The sequence below is a fragment of the Vanessa tameamea genome, chromosome 28 (genome assembly GCF_037043105.1).
Source record: "Vanessa tameamea isolate UH-Manoa-2023 chromosome 28, ilVanTame1 primary haplotype, whole genome shotgun sequence".
Classification (NCBI taxonomy): domain Eukaryota; kingdom Metazoa; phylum Arthropoda; class Insecta; order Lepidoptera; family Nymphalidae; genus Vanessa; species Vanessa tameamea.
The window spans coordinates 4043450-4059234 of record NC_087336.1 but is presented as its reverse complement, the minus strand read 5'-3'; the positions used below and the strand labels follow the sequence as shown (position 1 = coordinate 4059234).

Genomic DNA, 15785 nt, shown 5'->3' with positions numbered 1-15785 from the left:
TATCTTGGAGATCCTTGAAGACTTTGTCCAGCTGAGAGTATTTTTCAGCTCAGGTGACCATGAATATGGTAAATTAGTTTAGATATTTTTTATAGGCCGCTTCACCAAATTGCAGCCACGGCTGCTAATCTAAAGAATTATCAACGGGATTATTGTTCTTGTTGTTTATTGGTCCATAGAGTTAGTTAAAACAGTGTGCCGGTGCACAAGTGAAGGCTCAGTAAGATAAACTTCCAAAGTCTTCCATGAGAAAACACTTTAGCTTTCCTCGCTGTCAAGATCGGTTGGCTATCTAATACAATTGGTGACGAATTTTCTTCAGCTATATATTCAGATATACAACAATTAGTAAGTATATACATTCCTCTGTCTTGAAAAAATAAAATCAGAATTCCAGAACAAACCAGATATATCCAGATTTACATAAAGTAACCAAGCTTATATATGCAACAAAAATCAATGAATGATCAAAAGTGAATTCTGATTAATGATTCTATTCATGGTAGATGGATGTTCTTATAGGTAAATAACTAATTTTGCACTAAGGTTGTCATTTTAGTACAAGGTAAGTTATAATTATTTATACCTTCTGTTCAATTTTCAACCATCTAACAATTTTTTTTCACAAAGTTATAAACAAAAACGCTTTTCACCCTCTCAACCCCTTAGCGTTCACCCCAGAGGGTTGAAAATTTTAATTTGTTGTTATTTTAACGTCCGAAACCACATATCAAAAAATCATAATGATACTAATTACTTGACCTTCACGGGCTTTATTGACTGGCCTATTAGGGCTTTTGCCCGAAATATCAACTAATAGACACTAATATAAGTTCTTTATCGGAGTAGTAATTAAATGTTTTCACGATATATTTTGGTATAATTGGACTATGTTGATCAAACATGTTCCAAACCGCACAGCCAATATTGGAACAATGTTGGAACGTGGTAAGTGTCACGACATAGCTGTTGACTTTTAAATCTTAATATTCTTTATTAGTCTCTCAGGTTCAATTCGACTTCTGTCTTCTATAAAATAGTATCATTCTTAATTTGTTACTAATATTGGACGTTTAATTATTGACCTAAAGATGATCTGTTATGGTAGTATTCACGAACGTTTGTCAAAGCATAATAAAACGCAATTTTGTTACACAATTAAACTTTACCAACTTAAAAACGTAGAAATTGATAAAAAAATTTTTTTATGTTGTCGGTATGGACCAGCAAATGGGCCACCTGATGGTAAGTGGTCACTACCGCCCATAGATAATGGCGCTGTAAGAAATAGTAAAAATTCCTTACATCACCAATGCGCCACCAACCTCGGGAACTAAGATGGAACTCTTATACTTTAATTGTATTCCATTTTAATATTGATTCATGGTCATCCTAGTGTACTATACTGACCGTAAAGCTGAAACAAATTCTTTCATTAGAAACAACACTGGTGATTGGTGGACTCCCTTGACGTCACTTCTAAAAACTGAAACTGAAAAGGTCTTTACGCCAGAAATACTATTAAAAGAAAAAGGCTAAAAAAACATAATTTTATAAAGATTTTAAACTTGATACTGACTATATTATTATTGAATTACTCTGTTATTAATATATAAAATGGTGGAAAATTTAAACTACTGAGTTTCTCGCCGTTTCTTCTCCTGACTAACTTTCCGAACCGGTAGCAGTTTTACATTTAATTCAACGCAGTAACATGAAGATTCAGAAATGCCTTTATTAACCTACTTGAATAATTCGATTCTTAGATTTTGATTAGTAAATGGTTTCAGAACAAACTCGAAACTCATTTTAGAAAACGATCGTGAAATATGAGAATTTTTAAAAGGTTTTTATTTTAAGAACATCAAAGTTTTATCTTGTCAATTAAGTTTTTATTTAAATCGAAGCTGCATTGCACGGCTACTTGTTTTTTTTTTAATGATATAAGTGGATGAGCAAACGGGCCATTTGGTGGTAAGTGGTTACCATCATAGACAATGGCGCTGTAAGAAATATTAACCATTCCTTACATCGCCAATTACCTTGAAATATATTATGTCCTTTGTGCCTGTAGTTACACTGCCTCACTCACCCTTCAAATCGTAACACAATAAGACTGGGTACTGTTGTTTGACGGTGGAAGATCTGATGAAACTTATCCTACTTGTATAATGATATTATATACTAAAACTTGCTGCATCTTCTGATATGAGTTTTATCTATATTAGTTTAGTAATTTTCAGTTAGACATTACAAAAAAAGATTAATTGTTTCTTTGCATAGATAGATAAAAGAAAAACATACTTATTATACTATAAGCTGGTGATAGAAGTATTTATATAATATTCAGCAGTTGCGTATTTTGTTTTCCAAATTCATAAACTAATGGCCTGTCTTAAAAATTATCGTAAATGTCGTTTCCAAAGGTTCTCATTATCGTCAACAGATGGCGTTAGTTGCATCTCAGAGCGGTGGCTCACTGTATTTTCTATTAAATTTATTATTTAATATCTTATAGTTCTAGTAATTACCGCAATAGTACTGTGGATAGAACTTAACCAAATATAGCGGGTTCGAAAAGTAGCATTACTGATTTTTCATGTATGTATTACTTATGTTTTTTTTTTTAAATTTATTTCGTATTTGGTGGTTTATGAATCATCGTTAGGTCATTTATGTATTTCGGATGAAATAATATCAAACGTATAAAGTTCATAAACATTCTCAAGAGAGAGGATTAACTCTACAGAGGGGTTTTTATAGACTGTTTTATTTTTATTTTTATGTTATCAGTTAGGTACCACCCACCATCAGTTCTTCCATCAAACGGCTATGCTTAGTAATACTGTGTTGGAGTTTGAAGGTTGAGTGAGCCAGTGTAACTACAGGCACACAGGACAACGTCTTAATGTATTAAGTATGTAGGGAATCGTAAATATTTTTTAATGCTTATTTCTATGGGAGGTGACCACTTACCACCAGCTGACCTTTTTGCTCGACCGTCAATCAATAGCGTAAAAATGCACATTGCGTTTGTTTATTCCATCATTACCTGTCAAAAAATCAAACGGGCGAATCCTTTGAAAGTCACCTTAGAGAAAGCTCTTTCTCTTGAAAGGGTACGTCATAAAAAGGCAAATATTTTGAAATTATCTCCTTTGTTTTTGCATTACTCATAGAGTAAACAACTCTTTAAAATTAACAATACGTTCGTAATTATTTCTTTAAATAAAACATATTATTTTAAAGATCAGTTAAAAGGTACGGTACAAGTTTTGAATCATCAAGCATTCCACTAGTTGCTTGAATTCCGCAGAGAGAAAAATTAAATAACTCGACAGTAAGTATTTCATTTGGAACGAAGTGGCTTTTGCTATATACGTATTATGTTTTAAACAACAGACACAATTAAATAAATTGACAACGTTCGAGGATAATTTAAGGACAATGACAAAAGATTAATCATTCCAATGCACCTCGGGAACTAAGATGTTATGTCCCTTGTGCCTGTAGTTACACTGGCATCCTTCAAACCGGAACACAACGATATTAAGTATTTTGGTTCGGCGTTAGAATATATAATAAGGATATATAGGTAAACACGCTTGTATGCCCTACAAATCCCTATCAAAAAAATAAAACCAGTTATTCAAAAAATTTGACATTTTACTGCGGTCGCGTCAATGAGTCACCACTGCCCATAGACACCGGTGCGGTAAGAAATATTAGCCATACCTTACATCATCATTGTGCTACCAACCTTGGGAGCTAATATGTTATGACCCTTGTCACTGTAATTAAGCTGGCTCACTCACCCTTCAAACCGGAACACAACAATACTAAGTATTGCTGCTTGGCGATAGAAATATGATTAGTACTTGGTACAAAGCCATATATAGGCGATGTAAGGAATGGTTAATATTTCTTACAGCGCCATTGTCTATGGGCGGTGGTGACCACTTACAACTAGGTAGCCCGTATGCTCGTCCGCCAACCTATGCCGTAAAACAAATAAAAGAAAAAAAAAATTAATATTCATTTCTATCAACAGTCCTCATGATTAACTTTTTAAATACACGTATAACTTCAATCAATAATTTTCCCGCCAAATATTACAGGCAAAATCAATGCTTTCAACTAAAAATAACATTTCGATACAAAAAAAAAAAAAACCTATCAAATCGTTATCAAAACATCCGCAACTTTCTCTAACGGTTGATAATATAACAATGAAAATGTGTCCGTTTGTTTATCACATTACGTAAAGTGCACAAAGGAGTTTAGGAAACAAAAAGTTTTGTTAATACGTTTATTACGGGAAATAATCCTTTGTTGATTCAGAGAAAGGATTATTCAGAAAGGGTTCTATTTGAAATAACGCCTCTTCTTTTATTGTCTATTGTAAAATTTCTAATAATTATCTTGTCATACTTTCTATTTCTTAAAACAGCCAGTCAATGTTTTCGGCGCTAGTACTTTGTTTTATACTATGTTAAAAATTATTATATAACATAACGCCATTAAATGCATTACAATTGAGTTAAAGACAAAATATTCAATTCGAATTTAATCAGTGTTTTTTTTAATTTCAAGTAAATTTTAGGTAGTAAGGAATAGGTAGGCAGACTGCTTTGTCACCTGGTGGTATTATCACCAATTTTTAGCAGTGCTGATGTCGTCTATGACACCCCCAATGTCATAAACGCCATACCAACCTTGGCAACTGTGGTATTGGAGGTTACGTCCCTCGTGCCCATAGAAACAAAGGCTCACTCACCGTTCAAACAGGTACACAACAATTCTAAAAATTGCTGTTTGACATTAGAAGATGTTCTTTAAGCTGCAAAAAGAAGACTGCTGGCATTATTATTACTTTAATTAAAACTGGCGTTTTCAATTAAATGTTCAACTCCTTTGAAAAAAAAAAAAAGCCAATACCGAAACAGGTGACATGTGATAACATTTCCCACGAAATTCAATTCGCGCTGCGCCTGCGCACGTGATCTAATATATAATTTGCAAGCTTGCGTAAAACGATCGTGTGTATTTGAAAACATTTAGATTCGCAATTTGCTACACAAATGTATGTATAGAATAGCTTTGATATTTCTCGGGAATAATTGTTCTAGGAACTGTTCTTATGGTTAGTAGAAATACACGATGACAGTTGACACAGTTGGTAGAATCTTTGATCGAAGATTGCAGGTTCAAATCCAGGTAAGAATCAATGAGTTTTAATTAATTTGTTTTGTAGAATTTATCTCGTGTCGTACTGTTATGTAAGTATTTATGTATCCGCCAATCCACGTTGGAGTGGCCTTGCCCACCAGAGAGGTCACTAGTCTTCATTTACAGGAGGTTATTTTACTCTAACGTCTGATAGAGTTGTGTAGTATGATTTTTTAACTATTCATTATTTAAATAGTTTTTATTCGTGGCTTTGCACCCGCGTTAGAGGTAACCAAAGAAATTTCTTTGGTTTCAAGATTGCTTCACCAAGTTCTTCAAATTCGGTTAATTTACCAGTAAAAGCATTTATATGAATTTATATATATGACGTTATATATGTTAGGTTGTTATTATAGTGTATTTTAGTGGGTATTCCGGTGTACCGGCTCACACTCGGCGTCCTGGGCACCGCGTCCGTGGTCCGTGGGGGAAATGCGTTATGCGTTTTTAAAGAGAGAGAAGAGAGATGAGAGGGAGAGAAATTTGTTATTAATATATAGACAATGATCGTGTGCAGGTTCTTTGTGAGAATTTTTTCTTATAAAACGTTTAAGATTATAATATTGTGAGGTAGCGTTTTTCGCACGTCTGTGTATAGACAAACAGATAATTTTAACGTTAAAAAGCGTTAAAAGCATCGTTATAAAGATCGTTGCACACTCAGCGTTTAAAACATTTTTAATTATTCTTACAAAAACTAGTTTAGTATGTAGGTAAGTACTCAATATATTATTTTAGTAGGCTCTAAACAAACTAACTACAATCAGTAATAACTATATAAACTCAGTAGTTACCATTTTTATAGTAATCCATAACGAAATCAAATCAAATCAAAATATACTTTAGTGAATAGGCATTTACAAGCATTTTTGAATCGCCATTTTCAGAAATAAACGTAGAGCTACCATTGGTTCGGAATGTAGATTCTATGTAATATATCCTGTCTAAAAGTCAATATTAGCAAGTATTATCATCTGTTTACATTAACAGCCTGTAAATTTCTCACTGCTGGGCTAAGACCCCTCTCCCTTTGAGGAGAAGGTCTGGAGCATATTCCACCACGCTGCTCCAATGCGGGTTGGTGGAATATAGATGTGGCAGAATTTCGTTGAAATTAGACACATGCAGGTTTCCTCACGATGTTTTCCTTCACCGCCGAGCACGAGATGAATTATAAATACAAATTAAGCACATGAAAATTCAGTGGTTCTTGCCTGGGTTTGAACCCGAAATCATCGGTTAAGATGCACGCGTTCTAACCACTGGGCCATCTCATAACTCTCTCATCTGTATAACTTTGTGATTCTTTTAGAATGATGATGTATCGTGCATGAAGTCCAGAGTCGCAATATGCCACAGGTGATCAAAATCAAAATCAACCTCAATCATCAATCAACAATCATTTGATCCATGGATCTTGGGATCTGCGGCAAGTCAACCTTGCAGCCATGCAAGAATGGTAATTTTTTTTTATTAATAGTTTAAAATCAAATTCGATCCGATTGTATCCCCAACCTTACAACGTCGTCGGAGCTATCGATAAAGCTAATAAACAAACAGACAGGTTTTATGTTACTAATGCATCATAAAACCCTTTGTGTTGCCGGGAATCGAACTTGTGAACTTTAAAACGGTGTTGTTTTAAACATTGTTGACGTTAATTTGTCTTTTATATCGATGTTTATAAATATATATTGTTTAATTGATTTAAAAATAATAATATTGATTAGGTTACTATTAATTAGTAAAATTAATTAATTTACATTATCTTGTAGTTTGTAATATTATTTGATTGGTGATACTCAATGATTTGGTGGTAGAGCTCTGTCTGTATGAGCACTTCTGAGTACCATCTACTCATTAAAATCAAAATCAAAATATACTTTATTCAAGTAGGCTTTTACAAGCACTTGTGAATCGTAATTTATTAAACTATATTAAGTGAAGCTACCACCGGTTCGTAATGCTGATTCTACCGAGAAGAACCGGCACGAAACTCAGTAGTTACTCTTTTTCAACATATAAAAATACATAGTCATGTTAGTTAAATACAATTATAAACTTATGTATATAACATATCCTGCCTGGAAGTCAACAAGTATTAGCTGCACGCTTTTTTATCATCTATATAATCTTGTATTGAAAAATATGTCTTCTTTACCAATGTATCTTTTACAAATGATTTGAATTTATTAAACGGCAAAGTTAAAATATCTGAATCACTTATTCTACCCCTAACTAGCACAACATAGTATTGCTATGTTTCGTTTGAACTTGGAGTCAGCTAGTCTTATTACAGACATAATATCTTATATCCTAAACAAGGATGGTAAATATTTTTTACACCGTCAATGATCGTCGCCGTAGTGGTCAATGACCTCTTCCCTATTCCGCATTTCAAATTTAAATTTAAATAATTGGTATAGAGTCATATTGTATATCACTCCTGTTTCTGTTGCGAAACCATTTTTTCTTCTACCAAAGATCTCTCAATGTTAAAGAAGTTTAAACTTCAATAAAATTGATTAAGCTAAAATTAGCTGTTAACGTTAATTACTGCAACGTATAATATTTGTTGATATTGATAAACGATTAAACAAACATGTTACCGTGCATATCTCCTAAACTAACATGTCGAATATGATTTAAGTAACATTTCGATGTACCTTGTTATATATATTTATAAAGATCGAATTATAAACGCAATCACAATTCAAATAGCAGACAAAATACGGATAGCGTACGTTTGAACCGAGGAAAAAAAAAAAAATTGTTTCACTACTGGGTTAAAGCGTCTTCGTTTGAGAAGTATTGGAGCCAAAGTTGGAGCGTTGGAGTCCAATGCGAGTAGGATTCACATGTGGCTGGACTTCATTGAAATAAGACACACTTATGTTTCCTCACGATATTTTCACTGCACGTGATGAATTATTGAATTGAAAATTTGGTGATGCTTGGCCGGATTCGAACCCGCATAAATTGGTTGCAATCCACGCGTTGTAACCACTGGGTCGTTCTAATTCCCTGATTCCTTATGATAATGAAATAATTGGTACTTATTTATTTAAGTTAATAACCTGTGTCCCCCTGTTATCGCGGTTGCTACCATCGTAATTAGCCAGTTTGCCACCAAACTTAAATAAATATACTTTTAATTCTAACAAGAATTGTAATTGCGTCCTTATATAAGTGTAGATTTTGTTCATTTTTATGATTCGGAGAATATATTCTTATCCCTTATTGTAAACCGAAGAGCGACGTCTCTCTGTACGAGTACCACTGTTACGGAGTATATTAGCTCAGTACGTTTTCCGACGAACGAATGAACACCAAACGTAATAAATCTATATATTTACTGAACCATTCGAAGATAAGCCAAATTAGTAGAGTCAGTCATAACAGTATTAGTGACATAAAAAGCTTTTAACGCGACACGGTCATATGAAATAGAGCAGATATATTTTAGAGTGACCATCTCTATGTGTATTGTAGGATTTATTTATTTTATTTATTGACAAACTCTCGCAGACAACTGTACTTATTTACATTATCAATCAAAATATACTTTATTCAAGTAGGCTTTTAAAAGGCCTTTTGAATCGTCATTTAACAAACTATATTAAGTAAATCTACCGTCGGTTAAGAATGTAGATTCTAGAGAGAAGACTCGGCGAGAAATTCAGTAGTTACACTTTTTCAACATCTATAAATACAGTCATGTTAGTTAAATACAATTGTATACGTATGTAATCCTGCCTGAAAGTCAACAAGTGTTAAGTAGAGGTTGCAAGAAACACCTGTAAGTGGTCTATAACTGGACTAAGTTCTGCTCTCCTTTCGAGGAGAATAATTTTTACTGTAAAATTATTAATTACTAGATTTCGATTCGTATTAGGGAGGGGGGGGAGATGTCGTAGATTTAAGATATAAAAAAGTAGTAATTAGGAACCTTTCTCGGGATTTGGTAAGCTTTCGGTATGAATCAAGCTTACCTACGTTATTTCAACAAATTTGGTTCGGTGGTTGTAGGAAGTTGGGTCAAGTGTACTATCTGATGATAAGAGATCATGACCACCCAAAGACATTTCTATAAGAAACTATTTCTAACTATGCGCCACCAACCTTGGAGTAATAAGATGTTACGTCCCTTGAGCCTGTAACACTGGCTCATTAAATTGGTGGTAGGGCTTTGTGCAAGCCCGTCTGGATAGGTACCACAGACTCATCAAATATTCTACCACCAAACAGCAGTACTCTGTATTGTTGTGTTCCAGTTTGAAGGGTGAGTGCGCCAGGGTAACTACAGGCACAAGGGATATAACATCTTACTTCTCAATGTCGGTGGTGCATTGGAAACATTTCTTAAAGCGCCATTGTCTATGGGCGATGGTGACCATTTACCATCAGGAGACCCATTTGCTCGTCCACCAACTTGTATCAAAAAAAACTCAGGAATATTGTATCTTTCTTCTAGTAAAAATTTTGATTAGATTAACATCCGGACATACATTTTTATAATATTAATATATGTTGATATACTAAAAATCATAATATACTTTATTAATTTTCAGACAAGCCGAGCACTTTTGAATCTTTTACAAGATTAATATTAATCACCGGTTGGGAATGTTGATTTTAACGATAATAACAGGCAAGAAACTAAGTAGTTACTCTTTTCCATCAATCAAAATATTTACATATAAGTATGTTAAAATAAAAAAAATTAAGTTTAATTAAAATGACCTACCTAATAATATTAGTGTAATATAATCATTATTTATTATATTAGAGTAAATAAATATAAAATTATAAGTTTATATGATGACGTTCAAACATAAAAACACTATTAAAAATATTTTTTTTATAATAATATAACAAATTAAATTTTAATTTTAATTAAACACACATACCATGACATATATTTTTTTCAAATTCAACATTGTTCACAGTGTTGCCATTTATTATAATATTAATTAAACTAAATCGCATGGTCACACAGGAAACCTTATCAAACCTATCGCTTTGTTTCTTAATTAGATGTGTGATAAATTTTTGGCAATATGTTCTGTATTGTTATATATTTGACAATGACATAAAATTTTGTTTGGTATAAATGCTCTTGGAAATATTTCATTAGAACTAGGTGGTGCTTTGTGCAATACATTGTACTCTTGTGTTTGCTTGTAGGGTTTAACTGCAAGAACAAGGGATGAAACATCATAGTTCCTTAAGTTGGTTGACGCTGTAAGGGATTGTTAATGATTTGCTAGGTTTCCTTCCTGAATTAAAAAGTAATTTCTAATTATCAAGTTTTACATTTATAGTTACTATAATTATTTAAATGAGTTACAACACACAACTGAGTCTCTTGCTGTTTTTGTTTAGGTAGCATCTACTTTTAAACCAGGGTACATAAAGTCATAAGAACCAGCAGTGTCCAGAAATAGAAGAAAATCGCAGTGGTTTTAATGAGTAGGAATTATATATAACCCAGTCCTCCTCCTTTCGGGTACCTTTTTCCCTCGGAAATCTGAGGGGGTCCATGGCATGAAGTAAAATATGTAGGAAATTTAAATCTTAAGCGAAGACTGTGGATGCAAGTTTGGGCAAAAAGCTGTATATTTACGCTTAGTCGTCTCAGAATTTACGATAAATTCATACATGTTGGATGAAATTGTGCCTCAGTTATCACTATATACCTACTACACACAGATACCAATAACAGGGAATAGAAAATAACCGAGACCCAAAAAGTTTTTTTTTTTTTTGTATCGTTAATAATACATAATTATTATATATTATTTTTATTAATATATATTGTAATTATACCAAACTGCCATATATCCTTTATGTAATTTAAAATCTATGCTAAGTTTTTGTTCCCCACTTAATATAATAAATTAGTTTTTTTTTTAATGTATTATTTTATTATTTAATAGTTACCGTATAAACCATGACCGCGTGGAATGGTAGCAAGAATGCTAGCAGCATTTCTCCGTTAAATCGCAATTCCGATCCTCTGGGCTAAAAACGAACCAGCCCTCCTGTCACCAGAGGAGGCGAGGTGTTATACTTTTAATGGAGGTTTTTGCACTAACTCCAAGGTCCAAGTGTTTCAAGCAGTAAATAGTTTTACTTAAATATAAAGATAAGGCCTTGATGTTAATAATTCTTATGTAAATAAATAATATAAGTTTTTATTTAATTTTATTAATATATTTTTTTTAATTTAGATTAATAGAATCGAATAATAATTTAGTTATTAATACAATACAGGAAATATAAGAATTAATAAAAGGCAAAAATGAGTACTTTCTTAAACTAAAATGAATTACTAAAAAAGAACACGTCATACAGAAAAAAGAAGCATTAAAGTCATATTATTTATACACAAGTCATTACATAAACTGTGGTGTGATTTTATTTTTTAATCGTATCTGCTTTACGCTATATTTTATATGAACCTTGGTTAAATGTTTCTTTCTTCGAGTAAAACTCATTGAGTTTATGTTTTGTTGAATATAACTTTAAATTAATCGAACTCAACTCTATTGATCAACATATATATGACTCTACAATTTAATATATACGTTTATAACATTCTTAATAGCAAATACTCATTCAAGGGTAATATTTTTTCTCAATTAATTATACAATAAAAAATATTATATATTATAATTAAATTTATTTATTACGGAAGTCAACGTGATATAAAATATATCGAATTCTATATATAACTCAGTCTTAGAATTATTACATTGACATCAATCTTACAGGCTCATCGTGTTAAAACAAAAAACTATTGCGCGTACTAAAGCAGATTCAACATATAACATAAAAAAATACACTGTACCAAAAAAAAAAACAAAATCTCATAACAAACGTAAAAGTGATAATTATTATTGAAGTATTTTTAAAAGTAAATTCATAGTTGCTATGTATATGTATATATAACAATAAAAGCTTATTTAAAAATGGACTTATATATTTATTTATTAAGGATTTCATTTCAATAAAAAACATAATAAATGAAGAGTCTACTCTATCTGTGTCTACATTTAATACAGTTTAAATAATTATAATATTACATTAATTTGATTATAACTTATTATTTCATAAATAATAAACAAGAAATCTGAATTGGTAATGGCATGTGAAAATCATATAACACATGCGTTCATGTTTATGGAACCCATCAAAATATATTTAAACATAGTTTTATACGCGTATTATGGCTTGTCAGCGAGATTCGTCACGTAGCCGTGTAGGTAATGGCGTACAGTCTTCGAAAGTAGAAATTTATGTCAATATAATATTAAAATATTTTTTTAAATTTTGTTTAAAAACTTCCTAAGCGATTATCAATAGTAATATAACATATATTGATTTGAATTATATGTATGTATATCGAATAGGCGTATACTAAAATATATTCTGATCATAGTATTTCTGGTTTTTTGCCATAGCGAAATCATTATTTGAAATTATAAAGCAATTTAATTTGATACATCAAATGGTCTATTTAAATATTTAGCCCATATTGTACCGTAGGCCCCGTAAAGCCTTTGCTCTGGCTTCGCGAGCTTAAAGCTTGTTTGTGGCAATGCACTTTTTTAACGACGCGTCGGACGCGTTCAAGATATCTTTCGATAATATTTTTGTCTCTACCTTTTATTTATGTTGTTTATGTATTTAAAAATATTTAACCATTACAATTTTATCATAAAATAAAACGAAACTACGAAAAAGTATATAACTTGTTAAAATGCAACAGAATACATTTAATTTTAGGTCTTCCACAATGACCATAAATAAATTCGGTCTCTAAAAACGAGCGTAAAGTTCGTTCGAAGCTCGAACGCGTCCGAAGGGGCAGCGGGATGCGGGGCGGGGCGCGGGCCGCATGCGTACCGACGGCCGGGGCAGCATTCCAGTAGTTCGACCGACCGCCGCGCGGCGCTACGTATCTACCCTGTCCGCGACGCACGCTCCTATACAAAGAACGCCTCAGTATTGTAAAAAATCTGTGATGTATTGATTAATTCCAACGTTTTACAAACACAAAAATCATCACTGGACAAAAGTTAACGCGTTTCGAGTTGAACGAGGGAGGTTTTTAGTGATTATATCGAAGTTTAGAGCGGGCCACGTCCCATAAAATTCCTCATTTATCGATGAATAGAATCTAGTGTGGAGAACCGAACATGGTGGACCCTACGGTGCGATGAGTGAATTGGTTCGTGTTGTTGTGTAAAGCGGACGTTTTACGATGTTTCGAGTTGGGAATAAAGTTTGTGTCTAAATATGGATTGGTATGCGAATTGGGGAGCTTAGAAAAAGTGGTTCGTGCCTTCGATCGGATATGAGAGTTTGTGAACGATAAACTGACAGAATGGTGTCCTTTGCTTATTTCGGAATGCGACAAGCGCCCTGGACCCTGTTAGTCCTCGTCTTCTTCATCGAAAGTGTGATGGGAAACTACGCTAAATCCTTTTATATACATTGGAACACAACGAATAGTATATTCAGAATAGACAATACCGATCACGTATTCGACCTCAACAAAGGTAATGCACAGTTTGAATACGACCAAGTGAATATTATATGTCCTGTTTACGCTCCGGGAACATTCGAAGAGGACACGGAGAAGTATATAATATATAATGTCAGCAAAGAAGAATATGATACGTGTAGGATAACCAATCCGAACCCTCGCATAATAGCCATATGCGACAAACCGCACAAACTGATGTTTTTCACGATTACCTTTAGACCGTTTACGCCTCAGCCCGGCGGGCTCGAGTTCCTGCCGGGCAAAGACTATTACTTCATATCGACGTCCAGTAAAGACGACCTGCACAGACGCATCGGCGGGCGCTGCCTCAGTCATAATATGAAACTTGTCTTTCGTGTTTGCTGTAAGCCGGAGGACCAGCCGCCCGCACCGCCGCCTCAGCCCACGCCTCCGCCGCCTCCGCCGCCACCGACGACACCACCGACCACGACTACCACAACAACCATCAAGCCGGTCACGAAAAAGACGCACAAGTACGATAAGACACCCAATGAGGTTGTGAAGAGTGAGGAGCTGTCGTACTCGCGCGGGGCGGCCCTCGCCTCCTCTCTCGCGCTGGCTTTGGCTGCGAGCGCCGTCCTAGCGCCCCTGGCTCGGTGAATGTGCGCTAAAGCGGCGCGGCCACCGCGACCCGATCTTTTGGCCAAGCCCTCTTCGGCACACACCACACAAACACTACAATCCCTTCAATCTCTAAACTATCCGGATTCTCTAGTCTTTACGTGAATTTGTGTGAAACATTGTGGTGGACGAAGAAATCATTAGTGTTTTAAAATTGGAATGTTTGTGGAATTCTGTGAACGGATAACGGATTTTTTCGGATATTTCGTAAGTACGTAGTGTTGTGTGGATATGTTAATCTGGTGCCGAAAAGGATAAACGACTGTTTTTTTAGAGTTGTGCAAAATTCCTAGTTATATCCAGAAAGTTCCATTGACAAATTTTTTAGTCTTTAAGGAACACTGAGCCTAATTTTACTATTGTAACTAAAGTATATCTGGCCTATTGAATAATCGAACTATTATTATTATACAAGAAGATCGGATAGCAGATGCTGCGACGTAGTTACGAACTCATTTAAATATATATATAAATATTAAAAAAAGAAACGTTAATATGTATAATGGTAATATAGATTTCTTAAACCATTAGGAATTAAATTTTTATATTTTCACTAATGCAATGAAGGATATTTGATTAAGAATTAGGATTCGAGTACTGAAATAGGAGAAATCTTATATAGAACGAAGTTAGGTAGATATTAATTTAGTTCAAAAGACATTTTTTTTTTTTAATTTTCATTATCATACGACCTAACGCTTAGAATTTATTTATATTAAAAAAAAAAACTATGGACAAGTTAGAAGCTTGTTCATCCATACTGTGATTTTGGTTTTATTTAGGGTGTACTAATTTCTATCTTTTTTATCTTTGTGATATGTTTCTTTTTGTATTTAAAAATAATGCATTTCACCTCAATAATATTGTTTACGTGACTGACTTAAATGCTTCTCAAAATTTTCTTTTACGCATTTCAGAGCATTTAATGACGTTTGATGATCACAGTTTTCTAGTAACTGTATTTGAGTACTTGCTCAAAAATGGCGGAAACACTTCAGATCTAGCCTTTAAATTCATTTATATTAAGCTAACATCTGAATTAGGAAATCTCTTTAAATTCACATTTGAAATCGGAAGGTACGAATTTCGTGAACGATGAAAGCGTGATCATATTGAAGTTATCCTCAATTTAAGGAGGCTTTTTGGATACGTCCAAAAATTTACATTTTCCAAATTTTTGGATGATCGTTTTTTAAATATTTAACACTGATTGGCATTAATGTTAGTTGTTTGAACTAAATTCAATGTACTTTCTACATTTTTATTTATCGTAATATAAATTAAAATGTAGAGAGTATCGTTGGTTAACATAGTTGCTAATTATATCATCATTAATTCAAAAACTATGACAGCGTTTTGT

General features: G+C 33.3%; 1 protein-coding gene across 1 annotated transcript in view; it reads left to right on the top strand.

Annotated features, from left to right (window-relative positions):
* Positions 1 to 13175: 13175 nt before the first annotated feature.
* Positions 13176 to 15785, top strand: part of LOC113391876 (ephrin-B2a) — a 259093-nt gene continuing 256483 nt past the window's right edge. Inside the window, exon 1 of the mRNA XM_026627999.2 lies at positions 13176 to 15502. Coding sequence (XP_026483784.1) covers positions 13622 to 14404 — 783 coding nt within the window. The 5' untranslated portion in view covers positions 13176 to 13621 and the 3' untranslated portion in view covers positions 14405 to 15502. The remainder of the gene's footprint in view (positions 15503 to 15785) is intronic.